At 39.2% G+C, this 21857-nt stretch overlaps 1 protein-coding gene across 5 annotated transcripts in view; it reads left to right on the plus strand.

Annotated features, from left to right (window-relative positions):
- The window catches only part of DLG2 (discs large MAGUK scaffold protein 2), a gene marked incomplete at both ends in the record, with an annotated part of 2048692 nt that overhangs the window by 1957884 nt on the left and 68951 nt on the right, over positions 1–21857 (plus strand). For all 5 annotated transcript variants that reach the window (XM_081281630.1, XM_081281626.1, XM_081281627.1 and 2 more), the window contains one exon: positions 16345–16521. In XM_081281630.1, coding sequence (XP_081137756.1) covers positions 16345–16521 — 177 coding nt within the window. The remainder of the gene's footprint in view (positions 1–16344; positions 16522–21857) is intronic.

The raw sequence follows: 21857 nt of genomic DNA on the forward strand, positions 1-21857 counted from the left end.
GGAGTAAAGCATTCATCTTAACTAATTGTTCTACTACCAGTTGCTATTATGTCAGAAACCTAGTGAAGAGACACCCACAAATAACATAAGAATGTTAGCAGCTTTCATTTACCTATGATTTCTAATTTACCTATGATTTCAAGACCACACGCTGGTCAAATGGGTGGCTATGATGAACAGCCTAGTGGACTAATATTTCTTTGCATGTTTTATCAAACATCCCTGATAAAATCAGAAGTAATGGGAAATTCCTAAAGACAGGTAAAATTCCAACTCATAGAGTTTTCTCCCAAAGCCTGTATTTCAGGATGTTTTTCCTTTGCTCTGTGGTCAACCCCTGGTACCACTGGAAGTAGCTTGTGATCTTGCAGAGCAGAAAACTGGTCAGCCCAATGATGGCAACATCCATCATTCAGAGTAGTCAGGCCTTGGTTTTCTTACAGATTATACATGCTTCTACTGTTGCATTCAACAAATTCTAAATATAATTTATTTGTCTGCAATAATGTCTTGCCTACTACACTCATCTGTTGTGTGAAGGTAGAAGTAACACCTTGGTCATCTTTTACCTTCAGCACTAAACACACTATTTTGGATATTTAAGAAAACCTTCTTGGAACCCAGGTTAAAATAGGGAGCAGAGAGGGAACAAATAAAGGATGCAGGCCAGTTCCAAGGGGGTCCTCAGACAATTTTTGTAATCATGGAAGTTGGGACCATGGAATGGAAAAGGGAGTTGTGGCTTTTGCTAGATCAAAGGGCCATTAGTTGGGCATCATTTCAGCAGTCTGAATACTTCTCACCTCTGTTTCATTCCAATATCTTCCCTGAACTCACCAAGCTTGTCTTTCATTAGATGTTGACTTTTCTAGGCATCACTAGCATAGTTGAGTTCCTCTTATACTTTCCTGTCCATTTTGCATACTTTTATCAGAGCTGATTGGCCAATATCAGATAGGTTTTCTCATTTGCTTCTTTATCAAAGCCAAGTTTTTGCTAACAAGACAAACTATATGAAATAGATATCTGTCATTCCTTCTCTTCTTAATAGAAATATTTCTCCACTTGTCAAGTTGCTCTTGGTTCATCCACATACTTTACCACAAATGCTGTTGATTTCTTCCTGAGAGTTTTCTGTTGTTCCCTCTCTAAATAGGTTGAATTTCTAACAAGAAGATTTTTCTTCTTCTGAGTAACTATCTTCTGCTTGTCCACATAAATGACCTCTAAACATATAAATAAATAGCTGTTGAATTGAATTCTGTCAAGTGACTGTGGTTACTCCTTGAGAGGACTAATCACAATTCCATCCTGCAGAGTTCCTGTAATTAGATTTGGAACACCCTGGTGTTTCTCTAGTTATCGAAAAGAGAACTTGTTGAATTTCCATCAAGCATTCAATTTAATTTGAACTATGTGACTTTACCAATATATTATAAAAACCCACATCTCTGTGGGTTAGACTTCACCCTAAGTGCATGGAAAATGTCCCAGCTTGAAGCATTACTACCAAAATTAAAATAAGAATAAAATACTAATATTTACATAAACTTCAATTTTAAAGCAAATGGATATCTATGAGATTGGAAATGGGTGTGGAGATGACATGTCATCAAAAAAATAAGAGAAGCATTTCTGCATTTAAAGTGTTTGGGAATAAATGTACTAGATTGAAGATTTCCATGCTCTTTTTTAAAGAGAACTAGAGTTCTTTATAGGGGTCTTTGGGCTGCTGAGCAATGGGAGTGGAAAATAAGCCAGAAATTCTATTTTCCCTGTATTCAATCAGAGATGTTGTTGTTATGTTTCTAGAAACATTATTTTGAAGAAAAGTGATAATAACACTTAGAAAGCATTGCACATGGATTATGATGAAGAGACAGACTGACAAGCAGATAGACACAGGCCAAAGTAAGTATAAGGAACCTCTGTTTCTCCTACTGCTACTACACTGGTCAGACCACTATCGTTTGGATTACCACCTTAGCCCACTTTCTTAGATCTCAGCACCCTGTCTTGCAGTGTACTGCTGCCCAATCCGTTCTCTACTCTAAAGCCAGAAAGAGCTGATTTCAGTGCAGATTTATCCCACTACCCTGCTTAAAATCCTTCAGTAGCTTCCCATTGCCCTTAGAGAATATGTCCGTGAGAGCTGTGAACCTTGTGTGAGCTAGCTTTTCCTTCCCTCTGGTCTCATCTTGGGTTGTCCAGGACATTGGTCTTTCTTGGGGTTTACTGCTTGCCATTTCCCACTTCAGAGCCTCTGCATGTGCTGCTCCTCTGCCCATTTTGCTTGTCCTGGAGTTCCTAGCTTGGGCATCATCCACTCCTGGAGGCCTTTGCAATCTGGTCCTCCCAGAATAGGTTTTGTTTCTTTCCACTATTTATTCCCCTGAATTATTAGCCACTTGCTTTTTATGATGTATCATTCTACTAATTATTTCTTCTGCATCTCTCTTCCCTCTATATTCCAAAATGACTTCGTTTTTTGTTATTTATCCCTTTATCTCCAATACTAACATAACATTTAGCATATAGTGGGCATTTGTTGAATATGAATAAAAGCACAATTGCAGGGTTTCAGGCATCTAAAAATTACACAACCTTGGCTGCCTTCAGAATAGGACCATCTGATCACTTGACTGAGCAGAAAGAGAGAAACATGGGAGCAGGCAAGGTCTGTTGCCAGTAAGTCCAACCCATACAGGACTGCTCCGAGATCCCCTAGCTTTTACTACCAATAGAACCACTGGCCCTAGATCTGGCACATACTTATGGCACAGTTGTCCATACCTGTCCATACTATTATTGAAGTTTACCAAGGATCTATCATGCCCCCTATTGTATGAATTTTACATGTGTTGCTTCAGTTGATTCCAACAATGTCTATCAGGCAGAATTAGTCTTTTGTAGAATAGGAAACAGACTTTAAGGCCCTTGCCTACAGCTACAGAGTAAGTAAATGTGAGCACTAGGAAATGCTCCCAGGTCTGGCTGACATTTTCTATTATCCTGTGGCCTAGTATATAGTAGATGTTCTATAAATTAATGAATGAATGATTGGATGACTTACCCTAGGTGCATGAAAAATGTCCCAGCTTGAAGCATTACTACCAAAATTAAAATAAGAATAAAATACTAATATTTACATAAACTACAAATACCAAAAGAATAAACATAATATTCTAGATATCTTTAGTGCCCCCCCCCTCTAAATTTCTGAACTATTGTCAAAAGTTAGGGACATTTTCTACAAATGTGTTCATTTAATTAAAGTTGCTGAATTGAACTCACACTGAGCAAAAATCAGGCTGCAGCACAGTATTTGGTCCATCAGCACTTTCTGGAAAGTCACCAAGGAAAAAAAGCACTGCAAGGGTTTGAAGGGGAAAAAAACACGCGTACGCATATAAGAAAAGATAACAACAAGGTGATGCTAGGTGACCCATCACATATAACACAGAAGCAACAGCAAATGCACACACACATATATAGGACTCACTTTGTGCTAGGTATTAATCTGAGGGCTTCTTACCCAAACTCATTAATCCTCACAGCCTATGAAATGTTCATTGAATGTAGTTATCTCTGACCATAACACACACCCTATGTGTCACCAAGAAAGCTAGAATACTGTTGATTAAATTACAAGATGGTATTGGTGGTTTAAAAAAAATCCTGATTTTATATATAAAAAGATAAAATGTGCATTTCTAATTTTTTTGTAGTTGTAGATGAACAGCATTTATTTTATTTGTTTATCTTTATGTGGCACTGAGGATCAAACCCAGAGTCTCACATGTGCAAAGCAAGTGCTCTGCCACTTAGCTACAGCCCCAGCCCAAAACTGTGCATTTTTAATTGGATAAAATATAGCATTTTAAATCCTGCTTTAGGGACTGGGGAAATAGCTTAGTTGGTAGAGTGCTTACCTTGTATACACAAGGGTTTGGGTTCAATCCCCTACACACACACACACCAAAAAATTAATCCCATTTTACAGAAGAGAAAATCACAGAAGACCCAACAAAATAAAGTGATTTTCCTAAGGTCACATAGCTTAGACTCTAAATTTAGTTCAGCTTAATTTAGCATCATTTTATGAGTACCTCCTCCTCTAGGCTCTGTATGTGGGATACAGAGATGAGTGAGACTCTACCTAATCCTCATGAGCAGAGCAATCTAGAGAGAAAGACATACCTACATGCAACCAAAATGTAATCAGCTAAGAGCCAGAATAAGACAACATACCAGATATTGTCATGGCAGAGAGAGGTGGAAAAATAGTTCTCTCTCTGCATAACTCAGGAAGGGTTTTCAAGACAGTCAGAAGTTTCAAAGAATGAATTGCAATCCACAGGATTGGTGATATATGTAACCAATATTTTGTGTGTTTGTGTGCATACCTCTACTTTCTTAACAATGTTATGAAAAAGTCTCAGCCAAAAAAAATCCATCTGCTCTACACAAATTGTAGTAGGATGTGCCCAAGAGAAGGAAGGAATATGTTCAGTGGCCCAACTCATATGCATGTTTTCAAGGAAAGAGGCTGAGGGAAGGAGGCTAGGACCTTAGGAATGTAAGATCACTATTATCACAGAGGAAGCTCCCACTGTGAGAAAATCTGAAGAAGTCTGCTCTATAGGGTAGGTGGACAGGAGCATGACCATCTCTCATCTAGTAGATCTGGGCAAATCGTTCCTTTGTTCAACTTCTTTACTAGCACCTGGCGAGGGTTTCTGCTCTGTGACCCTGCAGTGCCTTGTACTACTCCTAACAGCACCTCTGGACTATATTCAGGGCCTTCTACACTGGCTGGTCTCCCTTCTTAAAGCTCTATCTCCTCAGATGCCTGCATGACTAACTCCCTTTCCTCCTTCAGTCCTTGACTCAGATGTCTCTTTCTCAGTGAGTCTTGTCTTCACCACTCTGTTCTAAAATGCAACCTTCACTAACACCACAGCCCTACTGCATCCCACAGCCCTGATCCTCCCAACCCTGCTCTATTTTTGACTTTTTTCATAGCAATTAAAAATCATAACTAACCCATTATTTAAAGATTTTTATTAATTTTAACTTTTGCCCATCTCCTCTCAATAAAATGTAAGCTCCATGAAAGCAGGATCTATCACTAATAGATCCCATGCTCTTTGAATCATTGGTTCATAGTAGATGCTCAACATTTGCTGAATCAATGAATGAAAGAGTGGCTAAGCGAGTGCATCTCCTTATCTATATTCTCAACCAAACATAAGCTCTACAAGGGTAGGAAGCAAGTCTCTGGTTCATTGCTGAGTTGCCAGAAAATGCTATATTGTCTGGCAATAAAAGATACTCTGTAAACAGTATCACATTTCATATTTAAATGCATTTTATCTCATTTCTATATGTGGATATTTGATTACATTTTGAACTCCGTGTGTTTATCTGGGTGAGTACAGAACCATCTTTCCTCTGTATATGCCCCATTCAGTAAGAGATGTGGGGACCTTAAGAGACACATGAGAAATTTTGAGTAGATTTCCTTAATTCCAGGACCTGTCCTGCCACAATCAAATATGTAATTCCCATCCAATTTTCTGAAAAATCAGAAACAACATAACAAACCCAGGATGGAGGATAGCTGAACTGGTCACTAATAGTCTGGTTTTGTGTTACATGAATGTTTATATATTAGATATTATGCTTATTGAAAATATATGGTATGTGAATATTTCATTATTTGCTCTGTTAAGCCATCACTAGTACAATGGTACTAAGGATTTGGGACAGTTGTTATCAAATATTCCTGGATCTTTTTCTACCATTTTTTTATATATTTGTGAGGAAAAGAAACTTTGTTGAGCACTTCCTCTGTTGCCAGTTAGCAAACACTTAACAGAAGTTCTGCTGGAGAGCAGAGGTATACCTCCTTTGTTCGTGCTCCATGAGCAACCCTAGAACCAGGGGATGGCATTGACAGGGAAGAGATTTAGATCTAGACTCAAACCAACAAATACTAAGCACTGGCTGGGATCTAAGAGCTCTTACTTCTGTAATTCTCATTAGTGACCTATTGGACAAGGATTCTTTTTTTTTCTTTTTTTTTTTTTATTGGTTGTTCACATCATTACAAAGCTCTTGACATATCATATTTCATACATTAGAATCAAGTGGGTTATGAACTCCCATTTTTACCCCAAATACAGATTGCAGAATCACATCGGTTACACATCCACAATTTTACATAATGCCATATTAGTGACTGTTGTATTCTGCTACCTTTCCTATCCTCTACTATCCCCCCTCCCCTCCCCTCCCATCTTCTCTCTCTACCCCATCTACTGTAATTCATTTCCCTCCATGTTTGTTATCCCATTCCCCTCATAACCTCTTATATGTAATTTTGTATAACAATGAGGGTCTCCCTCCATTTCCGTGCAATTTCCCTTTTTTTCTCCCTTTCCCTCCCACCTCATGTCTCTTTTTAATGTTAATCTTTTCTTCCTGCTCTTCCTCCCTGTTCTGTTCTTAGTTGCTCTCATTATATCAAAGAAGACATTTGGTATTTGTTTTTTAGGGATTGGCTAGCTTCACTAAGCATAATCTGCTCTAGTGCCATCCATTTCCCTGCAAATTCCGTGATTTTGTCATTTTTTAGTGCTGCGTAATACTCCATGGTGTATAAATGCCATATTTTTTTAATCCATTCATCTATTCTTGTCCCACATTTTACGTTTTTAGAAACCCAGGTACCAAGGTGTGAAGTAATTTTCTGAAAATCACACAACTGCTTAAAATGACAGAGTCAATATTTGAATCTGGAACTAATTGATGAACCCCATCTAGTGATCTTTACATGAGTCATCCATATAAATTTAAATGTCTGAATAATAATTGGGTTTTAACAATAATGAAATTTAATGTCAGGCATTTTCTTCTTTTCATCCACTGCAAGCTTCCTAATTAGTGGCAGTAAGACCCTGAAAGGTGAATTGCTAAGGCTTGATCTACCTTTTTCACTCAGATCAGAAATAAAGGGCTGTGGTCAGGGCTGTGCCGGCTTTTCTGAAGTCGATTTGCTAATACACAGTAAAAGCTCTTGAAACCGTTCATGTTCCTCTTTCCCATATTTCTTTTCTGAACATCCAGCTGATGGACTTGGGGGAAAGAACAATGATTTTAAGGTGATTAATCTTTACAGCCTCACCCAACCCTGGACCCGCCATGGTCCAGTGAGCCCTGCCTTTGGGCAGGTTCAGCTTTGCTTCTGCTTCCTCCAGAGGGAGGACTCGTCACTCAGTACTGAAATATAAGCCAGTGTGACAGGCTGCCAGGACACCATGAGAGAGAAGGCAAGCAGGAGAGGGCTCATCCCTGGAGACTCTGAAGAAAAGTTGTCTGAAATGATCAACACACAGGCCTCCGGACACAAGAAGTCGGGCTCTCACCATGTCCCTGGGGAAATTGGGAGCACTAGAGTGTTAGAGGGCATGAGAGAGAATGAAGCAGGGGAAGAGAGAAAGGGAGAGAAAGGTGGGGGAGGGAGAGGGAGGAAGCTATCACTGCCCCTGGAAGCACTGCTGGTTCCCTGATTATAATCAGAATGCCACAGATACAGGGAGGCCCAGGCATGATGACCTCTGGTACCCAATTAGATCCATCTCCAGTCATGAGAGGGACTTCCTGATTCCTTGGGTACAATAGAAATGGACATTTCCCCAACCCACTAGTGATGTAGAAATAGTCCGATGTGATGAGAAGAGTATCTTAAAGAGTATAAATCTGCCTTCCAAGGTTATTAATGATTAAATGGCACAACCCATATCATACCATAACCCATGACACAAAATAAATTTTTCTTTCTATAAAACAGGAATAACACCTGCATTTTGAGGGGCATCTTTTGAGTACAGATATTAAACACCAGCCCTAGCGTACTCTAAGGCTAACTATTTGGTCAGTAGTTACTCAACAAATAAGAATTGACAGAGGCTAATGTGTTTTCAACCACTGAGATTGGTTTGCTGGTGGTATCAGCCGTTCTTTTCATTGGGGACAATTAGTTACTGAAGTGGAAGGGAAATAAGTGACCATGCAGAACTCAGTCTGGACGTGATAACTCACCCACAGGGTGTGTGCATTACTATTTCTTGAGGAGATGTCAAAAGTAATCAGTGCAAAGCTGTGTATTTCCTCTACTCTGAGATGGAACATCTTCTTACTTGAAGGGAAGAAATGTTTCAGTCATCACCTAAGAAAGGCATGGAAATCCATGCTAGACACCACTCAGGCCTTCCTCACCCATTGTTTCTGACTGTACATGCCATTGCAGAAAGGAAAAGAAATGACCTTTGTTGTTCTAAAAATTGTCCTCTGATAAATGAAAGATTGAAAACAACAAAAAAATACATTTTATTGATCATTTGTTCTGCCCTGGGAATAGAATAAATATGGACTTTCCCTGTCCCCCCGTGTTCACACAAGCTAAAACATGCAAAATCCACATGGTGGCAAATGCTTGAAATCCCCAACCTGGAAGCCTGAGGCAAAAGGATCTCAACGGATCTCAAATTCAAGACCAGCCTGGGCAAACTAGCAAAACCATGTCTCAAAATATAAAAGAAGAACGGCTGAGAATGTAGCTCAGTGGTAAAGCACCCCTGGGTTCAATGCCCAAACAAACAAAATCATTATATAATGTAATGGGAGAGGAGATGCTTAACGTTCAGTGAAGATGTGGGGAGAGGAAAGGAAGGAATTGAAGAATGGATGAAGGAGATGACACAGAACTAAGTGAGTCTCACAACACAAATACAATCAATCCTATGAGATATAGATTAATATCAGTCACATGTAAATTTACATTTCCTCAAAGTGTTTTGCAGAACAGAAGCATAGAACATTACAGCTGCATACACCTAACAATTTTGTTTGTTTGTTTGTCTGGCTTGTTAGAAGCTGCAGCCCAAAGAGGTTAACTTACTCACTCAAGGTCACACAATAAGATTATGTTGATGCCCAAACTAGAACCCTGGTCTCTTAACTCCATCCAAGATTCTTTCTACTTCCAAGATTCCCTCTATGTTGAAACACTTATTCCTTACATTCATGAGGAGATAAATTAATGTTTTTAAGAAAGAGAAACAGACAGAAAGCTTTGATTTTAAAATAAGAGCAACTGGAACTGGGGCTGTGGCTCAGTGGTAGCACACTTGCCTAGCAGATTTGAGCCACTGTGCTGGATTCTCAGGACTGCATTCAAATGAATTTTTAAAAATAAAGGTCTATTAACAACTAAAAATATTAAAAATAAATAAATAAAATAAGGAACTACTGAAGATTCAATCTCTCTGCTCCCAGTCTATCATTCTTTCCCACAGCCCTCTGTTGAGAAAATGATTGGGGGATTACTACTTATGTATTTTTATATCACATTTAAAAGACATATTCCATTCCTCTTCCAACACTGTGGAAATTACCCTTCATTCATCTCCACAATAGGCAAAAGGTTGAGGTAAAGGAATTATATTAGCTATTGGTTATTGTGCTAAATGCTTTTCCTATGTCACTTCATTTGACTCTCTAAAAGTATGTAAGATATAGAAATAACTAACCCCATTTGTAAATAAACCAAGGCCCAGAGCACTCCACTGATTTTCTCTATGACATTCTGCCAGAACAAGGTGGACTGACGATATGTCTCTTTCTCTCTGATGTCTCTACTTAATGCACTAACCACAGCTACTTACCTTATTAATGTGAGGGTGGAACAGACCACCCAAGCCAGGCATGGTGGGGTGGAGCAGAGAGTGGACTTTATATTCTGCTGCATAGAAGGCTAGAACAAAGTCTCCTTTAATCAAGCAGAGACCTCAGCTTCAGTAGACACAGGGAACTGAGTCAAAGCACTCTGCTTCTTGGACCTTAAAGTTGTCATCGAAACAGAGTCCCATCCAGCCCAAACTAGTTCACAGCACAGAAGGGAGTTATTGCTGATTCACTACTTTATTTCTAAATGCCTCTGTAAAGAGTCTGATGAGGCTGGCTCTGGGACCTACATACTCTCAGTAGCTTCAGATCTATTAGAGGAGGCAAAACTCATTCCCATTCAAGACTGGAAGTTGTAGGCTTCACAAGAGGCCTCAAGAGAGTGCCTTGCAACTTTAGAGAAGGAAGAGGCAGCTTCTTCCATGCCTCAGCTTCCTCATCTGAAAACAGAGAACAGAATATTAATCTCAAGAGGTTTTTTGTGAAAATTAGATGAAACACAAATATAAGCAACTAAAGCCTAAAAATTTGTGTGGCATAAATAAGCAAACCTGTATTTCAGACTGTTTACAGAGATAAGATTATATAAAGCAAAGAAACTTTGCCAATGGCACTCCATAGATTATTATGGATGCTTGGTAATTATTATTATTATTCCAAATAGTCTTTGTTCAGGATCATCAAACTGGTGACCTTTGCCTTTTACCTGTTTTCTATAAAATCATGTTATTTCTTATCATCTGTATTTGTTCTCCATTGCTGCTATAATAAATTTCCTTCCTTGATTTTAGAATCCAGAAATGCCAGTCGAGCCCTTCTCATGTCACATCTCTATTCTTTTGCCTTGTCTTCTTCTGTTTTCAAGGATTCATGATCAGACAGAGCCCACCCAGATAATCCAAGATAATCTCTTCATCAGCATGTCCTTTATGCCGCATAGGTTCTAGAGATTTTAGGTTTCAAAGATTAAGACATGAACATCTTTGAAGAGCCTTTATTTATTCCTATCACAATACCCCATCAGGTCTTCAGTGATTCTTCTTTTCACATAAATGCAGAACATGATTCCACTAAACTTTTCACTGCTTTGCAAGGATCTTTTTCCTAGTGTCCAATAACATATTGTCCCCCCTTAGCATCCTCCAAGTCCAGATTTCTGTAAGAAGTCAGTGAAGCTTCATTAGTGCATCCTTAAAGTCTATATTTTTGTTAATCTTATGTTCAAGATAGTCTAAAATTCTCTATCATGCTCTTCAACATTCTTCCAGCCTCTTTCCAGTACCCAGTTCCAAAGCCACTTCCACATTTTTAAGTAGCTATTACACAGCACCCTGTGTCTATTGCTACCTTAAGAAATTACTATGAGTCTAGTGACTTAGTGTCTCACCAAAATAAAATCAAGCTGTCACCAGGCTTCACCCTTTCTGGAGGATCCTGGGAGAGCCTCAGATAGAGGCATATTCAGATTGTAGACCAAATTCAGTTCTTTATGGTCGTACAATTAAAGTCCCTTTTTTCTTGTTGGCTATAACCTGAGAGCCATTCTAAGTTTATACAGAAGACCACTTTCCTTGGTTGGAGGCCCTGTTCCTCCACCTTCAAATTCAGTACTACTGGTAAATCAAGTCCTTCTCAAGTCACTCCCTCTCATCTACTCTTCTACCTTCTTCTCCAATTTAGGACTCATACATTTAGTTTGTATCCACCCAGATAATCAAGTATAACCTCCCCATTTTAAGACCTTTAACCTTAATCACATTGGCAAATCCTCTTTGTTATATAAGGTAACGTATTCACAGGTTCTGGAGGTTAAAGTATAGCCATCTCTAGAAGTTGGATTAGGGACATTATTCTTTCTATCCTATCATTTATAATCATGAGACACATCAAATAATTTTTGCTGGTCAGAGTGATGCTGTCCTTGTAGTTCTCTCACCCTTGTCATTCTCTACAATCCCAGCTTTAACCAACACAGAAAACACCAGTACTATTTATGGTTTATGATTATTACCTATTACTAAAGTCTAAGCTCGAGAAGAAAATATGAGTGTTTGGGATTACAGAAGGTTGCTTGCAAAACAACAACAACAAAAATGGACTAATGTAGCCCAAAATTTACAGTTTGTGGTGACAGGCAGGTTTTTCAGGTTAAGTCTTGCTCCATACACGCTTGGTAGCTAATGCAGCACAACATATTGCTGAAATTAGCCAAGTCAGTGTTTCCTCATCTGTAGCAGAAGGCTAATAATATAGGCATCACAGTTGTGAGAACTGAATGTGGATTCAGTGAAATACTCATCCCTCCCTCTTGCAATCTAGTCCATATTATCACCAAATCATGAAAGCCTTTGGAATGAGATCCAGGTGCAATGTTCCTTGTCAAGGATTTCTAAGGTCAGAAGCATGAGCTTTTGAGTCAGACACATCTTTCTATACTTGAATCCTGATTCTATCACTTATCTAGCCTTTTTTTGTTTTAGCTTTTTTAGTCTCAATTCCTTCAAGACCACAAAATGCTTACATGGCAGGATTGCTGCCTGATATAATAGCAAAATTCATTCTGTGTTGGGCACTCTGAATGAATGATCTCATTGTTGTATCTCCACAACAATCTAGTAAGTTAATGTTATCAGTATCTGCATTTCCTAGTTGAGGGAATGGCCACCTATAGATGATCACAGCTAGGAATGATGGATTGGGACTTAAGCCCAGGTCTCTTCTGTCTCAGAAGCCTGGCTTACAACTCATATGCTATCTTGCCTACCCAGTGATATGAATGAAACAATACAAAATGCTCAACACATTGTGGAACCCTAGTAAAATGCTATTAAGTAGGGCATCCAGGTATCTGCAGCCATGTAACAGAGCCATGAGGAGGAGCATCTGCTTCACTCTTCCTAGACATCCCCAGCTGGCAATGAGCTACCACACACTAAAATTCAGAAGGGGCAGGAGGGCTGGGAAAGACATTGCACTGTTTGTGTCAAATTCCACTTGTCTAATGGACTTGTTAAAAGCACCCTGGGTGGAAAGTGTGAGTCTTAATGGCATTTTATAAAAGTTACTGTGATGAATTAGCACATAAAGCAAATTAAAAACAGCTTATCGCTTTTTAAATTAGGTGATGGGGCACTGTAGCATTTTTCCCAGACGTGGGGCTCCATTAATATCCAAAGGAGCCAGAAGCTGCTGAAATGTGTCAGCTGCCTGGTTTTAGGAACCTGACAGGTCTTAATCTGTGTAATACTAGAGGGGCAGTTTGTCCAAGATAAACAGAGCCCATGCAAAAGCATGCTGCTGAGCTCTCCAAAAGGATATCCATTGCTAGAGACAGGAGTGGGGGTTCCCCTTCAGGAATCTTGGGAGCAATGGAGCACACTCAATGAATGAATAATCTGGTAAAAACCTCCAGGAGCACTCCTCCCCCTCTCATCCTTACAATAGTCGTCTGAAACATTTTCATAGACCATACTGAGGATCTGCATGGGCCCTGTGCTGTACTGGGTCCTAAAGATAGAGAGGTGCTTCAGATGTCTTTACATACAGTCCAGAAAACATGTATTGAGTATTCACTGGGGCCAAGCTGGTGTTGCAGAACTTCACACTTATTATTTCATTTAATCTTCACCACAACTCTTTGAGGTAGCTGTTATTATGCCAGTTTTACAGTGAAGAAAATTTGAGGCCCAGAGAGGTTACATAATTTGTTCAAGATGGCACGTTTTAAAACCCAGGCAGTCTGGCCCTAGAGCCTACATTCTTGGCACCACATGCCAGCTTTCCTGATGGCTTCTCTATCTCCATTCCTCTCACTCGACATCCAGGAGCTTGGAACCAAGTGAGTAGTTCCAGTACTTTTAGGATAAGAAATTCTGGGACAAGAATTAAGGAGTGAGGGACCTTCACAAATTTGAAGAGGTAGTTAGCTCTGAAGGAAAGATTTAAGATCCTTTCTACTGCTAGGTCATGAGCATGGCCAGAAGGCAACAGTCTAGGAAATTGAGCAATATAATAAAATGGCCATAAAAGTAGTTTTCGAGTCCGACTTCATTTTATATTCAGTCTCTCCAACATGTGACCTGGGGCAGGGCCCTTAGCCTCTTTAGACTCCTTTAGACTCCTCTAGGCTTGTCATCTACAAAACAGAGATACTAACTTTTCCTCTTAAAGTTGTTATGATTTCAAAAATAACAGTAACAACAAAGTGCCAGGCTGCCTAATAAGATCACAAGCAATGGTTGTCATTATATCTGTCATCTTTATCACTCAGTCACCATCACCACTTCCTTCCTCCCAGGTTGGATGGGGGACAAGGTAAAGAGCACTGAAGTGTAACTTAGGTCTGGAGGCTCAAATCCCAGCCCTGGGTTGCTGCCACTAAACACAGCCCTGTATCCTGGGGTCAGTCAGTCGGCCTCCCTCATCTGTAAAAAGGGGATGGTACTCCCTCTCATTCCTTCTTCACAGGAATGGGTCAAGTTGCAAGGGAGTGTATGTAAAATTGCTTGCAGTCTGAAGAATGTGTGCTGGGTTCTACACAACAACACATGGGTTGGCAGTTCTCTACAAGCTCCCAAAGGATTCAACACAGACTTGTTACTATGGTTTATTACAACAAACAGATATAAAGTAAAATCAACAAAGGAAAAGATCCTGGGACAAAGTCTACAGGAAATGAGGTGTGAGCCTCCAAGACTCCTCTCTCTATGGAGGCACATAGAACATGCCTACTCCTTCCATCAAAAAGCTGGGAGAGCAGGTGTGAAATGTTGTTTGCCAGTGAAGCTCATTAGATACCAGGGTCCAGGGTTTTTATTGGAAACTGGTCACATAGGCACCCTCCGCCTGGAACATACCACAACTCCAGATTCCCAGAAGGAAAGTAGGTGTTCAGCATAACAATATTGTTTGTATAGCTTAGGCACATAAGGTATTCTTGTCAAGAACTAGTGGGAACCCTTCCAAAATCTTAAGTTCCCAGATGTCAGCCAAAGAGCACCATTGCAAAAAGTCCTTCTTATGGATAGCAGTCTCAGGCCTGCTTTGTTAACTCTTTTTTGCACAGAGTGGAATCTATGGAAAGGATTTTGATTAGTATACACTCAAAAGGGAAAAGTAGTTCATACATACTGGTTATCACTCTGTGCCAGGCACTGTGATACATACTTTACATAGATTACCTCCTGTAACCACACAACTCTGTATTGTGCTATTATCATCACCACCACCATCATCATCACCACCACCACCATGTTATATATGAGGAAACTGAAGCCCCAGAAAGATTTAATACCTTGCCCAAGTAACCAGCTGAATGACTAGTGAGAGTAGAACCAGGACATGGCCCCAACTGTGTGGCCCTATCTGCTATGCTATCCTCTGCTACAGTGCACCTACCTACTAGCAGCTCTATTAGAATGTGGTTGTTGGAGTGATTTTGTATCAAAAACTCTGTGATTAAGCAATGTTACTCAGTTTGTCATATCAGATAGCCAGAGAAGTGAAGCATGAGAAGCAGGTCTCTGTCACCCTCCAACCCCTTTTCTTGGCTAAGGCTTTGTCTGAGCCTTTGGCAGGGAAAATGGAAATAATCAAAATGGAAATAATTTTTTTTCTGGAGCTCAGACCTGGAAACTCTTTGAATTTCATCACTTAGGAATGGAAGAAGGGCTGTATTATAATTCAACTTCTGTAGTATTTAAGAAATAAACACTGTCTTTGGGCCCTTTTTGGATACTACGACAGCACATGTGACAATTCATTAATAGGAGGGGAAAATAAGAAAGAAAAGAACTGCTCTTGGTTCTCAATGATTTTAGAAAAATTTATTCTCCAAATCTAGCTTGTTTTACCTGAATTGTAGTCACAGGCCAAGAAAATTCTTAGAATGGAATCAAAGGAATAAATAGGGAGGTGGTGAAATCTGCTTCTCCTGGGAAATCATGCACTGTACATGTGTGGTAGTGAGTTTTGAAAGTGTGGGATACAACAGGATGAAGGCAATATAGGTCTTGCAATAAACTGTCACCTCCTTAAGACAACAGCTTAAGAAAGGTTCTGTTCACCATTGTGTTTCTGCTTCCAATCCACGCACCCACCAGTCATAAAATGCCAATGCATTGGCCTTAGTGAAGGTTCAGTAAAAGCTCTTTAGTGAGAGAGACATGATACAGACAGCAAGTATCATAATTTGGAGTGATAAGTACAGTGATGATACAGGCTTGGCATTTTACAGAAGCAAAATGATTTGTAATAAATAAATAAAAATCTTCATAGCAAAAAGAATCATTTATGAGGTTGTTATTATGAAATTGGTCTACTATAACTCATACATAAACAGATCTGTGTATATATATAGTCATTTATTGCATTTTAAACATTCAGGGACCTCTAAGCTGCCCTTGCGATCCCTAAGGAGAAGCAAGAACTAACCTCCATCTGTAGCCAAAGCAATGGGAATGTAGTCTGTCATCCTGCAGGTTGAGATCAAAAGATTATGGGTTCTCAGGGCAGGCATGAAAATTCAAGAACATGAATTTTAAATCCATACTATCAGAGATTCCTAACCATGCCCTCTTCTGTCATTTCTCTCAGAGCCATGTTTGACTATGACAAGAGCAAAGACAGTGGGCTGCCAAGTCAAGGACTTAGCTTTAAATACGGAGATATTCTCCATGTTATCAATGCCTCTGATGATGAGTGGTGGCAAGCCAGAAGAGTCACGCTGGAGGGAGACAGCGAGGAGATGGGCGTCATCCCTAGCAAACGGAGGTAAGAATGCTTTTCATACATTAGAATATTAGCTCTTCAGCTAAAGAGGGCGTGGAAATGAAGGAAGAGGAAGATGGAGGAAACTGTTCACAAAATAACTATTTAAGTGGGATAGACAATCTGAAGGAAAATTGTCAGTGGTGACAGGTGACATGAATAAAAAAAATCTCATTTTCCTCATATTAGGATTTTACCAAAATTGGTAACTGTGACAAGGCATAAAGGAAAAAAAGAAGATCTGCTTACACTGTGTTCCTCAAACTTTTCCCAGCATCTCTCTGCAGATGCAAGGTTATGCTCACCAGCCTGTATGCTGACTTACCAACTCAGTAGGTTTATTCCAGATGTTCAGCATTTACCAATGAATTTTACAAACAGTGAAAGACAAATAAAGTAGATGATTTATTAAACTAAGTCCCTGGCTATGTAATATCTTTAAATATTGATGAAAAAAAAAACAGAAAACCTTCAAATGCAAATATTTAGGATATAAGATGCCAAATACCTGGTAAAGTCTAATGATTCGTTTTATAGCTTTCTTTTTTATTTTTCATTGTTTTAGTTAGTCATATTCCCCACCCCACAATTCCCAACAGTCACTTAGATATTTATTTCTGTATAAGTGTTTCTTGAGTCAAGAGTATGATGCCCTTTCCCTTGCAAACATTTCTTCAGCTCTACTTTTGGAAGACAGAAATATGCCTCAGAACAGCCAGTGCCTGCATCTGTCCTAGTAGATTCTAATCATCGCCACTAGAGAACTATTCTCCCCACAGGTGTCCTTTTGGCAGCAAAATGTTGTCCAAGAAACAAAAATTGACTCTTCGAAAATAGATTTGGTACAAAATCAGGAATGATGGTTGCTCAAAGCAGTCATCAGTTTTGGTTCTTTTTTTTTTTTTTCAGTCTGTGGGTTTTTCTAAGAGCTCTCATTCTTTTTTTTTTTTTTAATTTATTTTTATGTGGTACTGAGGATTGAACCCAGGGCCTTGCACATGCGAGGCTAGCACTCTACCACTGAGCCATAACCCCAGCCCCTAAGAGCTCGCATTCTTATGTCCAAAACCCCAACATACCTTTATGAAAACTCCCCAGTGAAACTGAATATTCAGTGCTGCTGCACCAAAGTGATATAATGATGGAGCTAGTACAAACCACAGTGAAAAATTGTAAAGTATACCTCCAGAGCAACTCTGCGGGACTCTCATGACCCAGGGAAGACAGTTCTCATCTCTGCCTGTGGCCACACAGCTCCCAGGGAGGAGTGCCAGGGAGGATGGTGTTACAGTGAAGTGATGGAAACTCCAGGACGCTTTGCCATCTTCCAGGCCTTTGCCTAGCTTTAAGCATCTAGGCTCCTATCATTGCTTGGCCAGGGTATTCTAACTTTGTAGTTTGGCTTGTAGTGTTTACTGAAAGGCTATATTCAAAGCAGTGACTCTTAGTAATTGTTTTCATTTTTTAAAAAAAAATGTTTAAAAATGTTAAACATGCTTTTGGGGTTGCTTTGACATAATCAGAGACGTCTGAAGAGCTCTTCTCTATAAGAAAGCAGTGATCTTATTGAATATAACCCCAAGGATAGAAATGGGGTGGAGGAAAGAAAGCTAATCGAGGAATAGACTTCAGCTCATTTTCTAGAAAGCCTTCCACTACTTGTAACTGCCTAGAAGTGGCAGGAACCACATGGGAAGATATAAAAAGGATTCAAATTCTGGATGGGAGAATTGAACTATGTGATTGTCAGGCCCATTTCAATCCTGAGGTTCTGTGAGTCTAACTAATTATGTCAGAAGTCACCCATTTGTTCGTTTACTCATTTTTCTCCTGAGGACTATTTCAGTGTTATTCCTCTTGAAATAATTTTCCATCTGCTGTTGATTGTTCTTTTTTTTCCAATTTTGGTGGGGTTTTTTTGTTATACATGACAGTAGAATGTATTTTGACATATTATACATACATGGAGTTTAACTTCCCATTCTTGTTCTTGAATTGGCTATTTCTCTCATACTTTGGATAAAACCAACTTAACAAGTACACTGATGCTGGGCTGAAGAAGTTTGTCCAGCATCTGTAATATTGACATTCATTTGCATTCTATTTCATGAAGGATGCAGTAATACTACCTCACGACTATGTTTATTTTATTTTGTGTAAGTATGTGGTTTTATGTTTTGTTTCATTTTAGATGTTATTTTATTCATTTATTTATATGAGGTGTTGAGAATAGAACCCAGGGCCTCACACATGCTAGGCAAGTGCTCTACCACTGAGCCACAACCCCAGCCCCAACATGTGTTTTTATAAAATAAAATATACCTATTTATTTAAGTATATATGTATTTATGTTTATTTTATGTAGAATTTATAACTGTAAGTGAATTTCTAACAGATTTTCTCCTTAGGATCTTAATTTTTTCAAAAAGTTATTGTCACTGTTTTATGTATTTATAAGTGTTAGATCTCAGTATAGAAAAGTAGGAAACTTTAGAAAACTATGAGGAAGGAAGTAGAAATCCTATCTCATACAGAGTCCTCATATACTAATATTAGAGCAATTTAAAATTAAATAAATGTATTAGATTGTTTTTAACTCCTAATTCCTTTTTATCCTAGTTCCTGAGTATATTTCAATTAGCAGAGCTGGTCTGGATATATTTCACAATGGATAGCATCTGTATATGTCTTAATTTCTTACAAAAATGTAATGATGTTGATGATTCCATTTAATCATCCCAATAAAAATATAATGCGAAGAATATCAACATTGTCATCCCTCCTATCCTTTTTTGAAGATGATGAATAAATGTATTTAGTAAAATACTCCCATAGCATGCTACCACTATTTGAAGTCCTTTATGCTTATTAAATTATTTAAACCTCATTACAACCCTAAGAGTAAGATGCTATTATTATCCCCATTTTACAAATGAGGAAGAAAGGCTTTAAGGCACAAAGAGGTTAATTTGCCTGAAATTGCCCATCTACTAAGTGGCAGGACTGGGGTTTGAATTGAGGCTAGAATTGCTCTTAACTCATTTGCAATCTCACCTCCCAAAGGTGGAAAAATAAGAGTTGACAAAATTGAAATTCAGTAAGCATTGCTTGGGCAGTGTCTATATGCCAATTGCTGTTACAGGAGCACTGCCTGGAGTCTACCACTTATGAGACTAATGTAACTATGCCACAGCTACTCTGTGACTAGGATGATGAGGGCTCTCTTGTAAAGGTACCAAGGGAAGTGAAAAGGCAGTAGATGGAGGGATAAATTCTATCTGATAGTAGCACAGATATGTCATAGTTTGGGTTTTTGTTGTTGTTGATGGTGGTGGTGGTGGTGGTAGTGGAGGTTTTATGACTGAATAGCATAGACTAGGTCATTCAAAAAGTATAGAGGTTCATTTAGCTTTCAGTTCTGGAGGCTGGAAAGTCCAAGGTTGAGGGACCACATCTAGGGAACATCTTCTTGCTTGTGGAAACTCTGCAGAATCCTAAGGCTTTGCAGGGTATCATGTGATGAGAAGGTCCAGATAGGAGAGAACCAAATTGCCTTTTATAACAGACCCTCTCTCATGATAACCCATTAATCTACTAATACATCATTGCATTAATCCATTCATGAGGGCAGGGTCCTCATAACCCAGTCAGTCCTTAAGATCACCATAATTTAATGGTGATTAAATTTCAACCTGAGTACTGATGGGAACATTCAAAATATAGCACTATGTATTATGCCAGATGCTTTCAAATATGTGATTTCAATTTAATCTTAAGGAAAGCCTTTTAAGGAAACAGGGTCAGAGAAACCAAATAACTTGCCCTAAGATGCACAGCCAGGCCCTGGCTGGACACAGGTCTCTCTGGTAGCAATGCTAGATGACTTTCTACTATACCAGGAGCATTATTTTAGGAACACTTCCAATTATGGAAATGGAGTTTCAGAGAACTCAAGTTGCCTGCCAAAACCATGCTGGCAGCAGAGTGCTAAGCCAGGATTCAAACAAACACCTTTCTTATACCTCTATGAGCACCTGCTAAGGTGTGAGCTCCTCCTAGTCCTTGCAGCTCTCAAGTCTGGTGGCACATATGAGGATCCCCTCATAGGAAGAAAAGGAAGCCCATGCCTTTGTCTCACACAGGGAGGGGCTGACCATAACAGTGAGCCCCTGAGGCAGGGCATCTGTGTTACCTCCCTTTCACAAGGTAAGGACACTGTGAGTATAGATGGCAAGTGACTTCATGAATGGAATTATCACAATCAGTTTAGCAGCAGCCTGTTGTTCTATTATCAGAACTTGTTATAAACAATTTTCTTGTATTGTCTCATTGAACATTTACCATAATCTTTGAAGTCTTTGTTACTATTTTGCCAACATGAAAACTAAGTTCCTAAAAGGCTGAATTGCTGCCCTAATTCACAGACCCAGTGAGTGACAGAGATAAAATTCAAACCCAGCTGGCGTAATTTCAAAAGCTAGACTTTTAGAATAGAATCTCTGTTTTCCAAGTTCACATAACTTATGAGTAGCCAAACCATGATCTATCTCACAGTCTCTTGAATCCAGGTGTCTGTTCATTGTTCCACTGTGACTGTTCACCTGAACTCTTGGACGACAGCTTGGGTCTAGCTTTACATAAGAGTTCGCTCACCTGGCCTTCACAGCAAACCTGTGGCTACTGACATGGATGGTATTTCATTCTCCCTCTGACAGGGCCTGTGGAGCACAGGAACTCCCAGTGACAAATCATGTTCCCACTATACTGTTCTCCAAACCTGACCCAATTATGTGATTGGCTGGAACCTGAAAATACCAGATGGGAGATAGGGAAAAGGGAGAGGGAGACAGTTGGGCTCATTAAAGTATGACCATTTGGTGCTATCTGGAGATGCTAGGTGTCAGAATTGATTGCTCAAATTTTGCCAGCCAGTTTGTTTTTAGAATTTTGGTCAGAGGCAAGACTAGGGCGGGGAGAATTATTTCTGCTTAAACAATCTAATTAATTGCTTGAGTCTAAGTGCAAGAGAAAAGTACAGCAGTGGTTCTCATTGCAGTCTGTGTATACAGGTGGTCTCACTATTTCTATAAACTGTTAAACCTTAATATCAATTTTTTTCCAAAGGGAACATACTTATTGTAACAATTAGAGAATGTGATGCTAAATTTTTACCAAGATTCTTACTAAGAGAAAAAGTTATGAAACAGTAAACAACTTTTTGTAGGAAATAGTGGTTGTTCAGCAAGTCCCTTAACCTGTCTGAGCCTTAGTTTTCACATCTAGATAAAGAACTAATAGCCTCCTTGAGAATTTATTCACTCATTCATTCAATCAAGATT

Source organism: Spermophilus citellus, assembly GCF_964194105.1.
Source record: "Spermophilus citellus genome assembly, chromosome: 2".
Classification (NCBI taxonomy): Eukaryota; Metazoa; Chordata; class Mammalia; order Rodentia; family Sciuridae; genus Spermophilus; species Spermophilus citellus.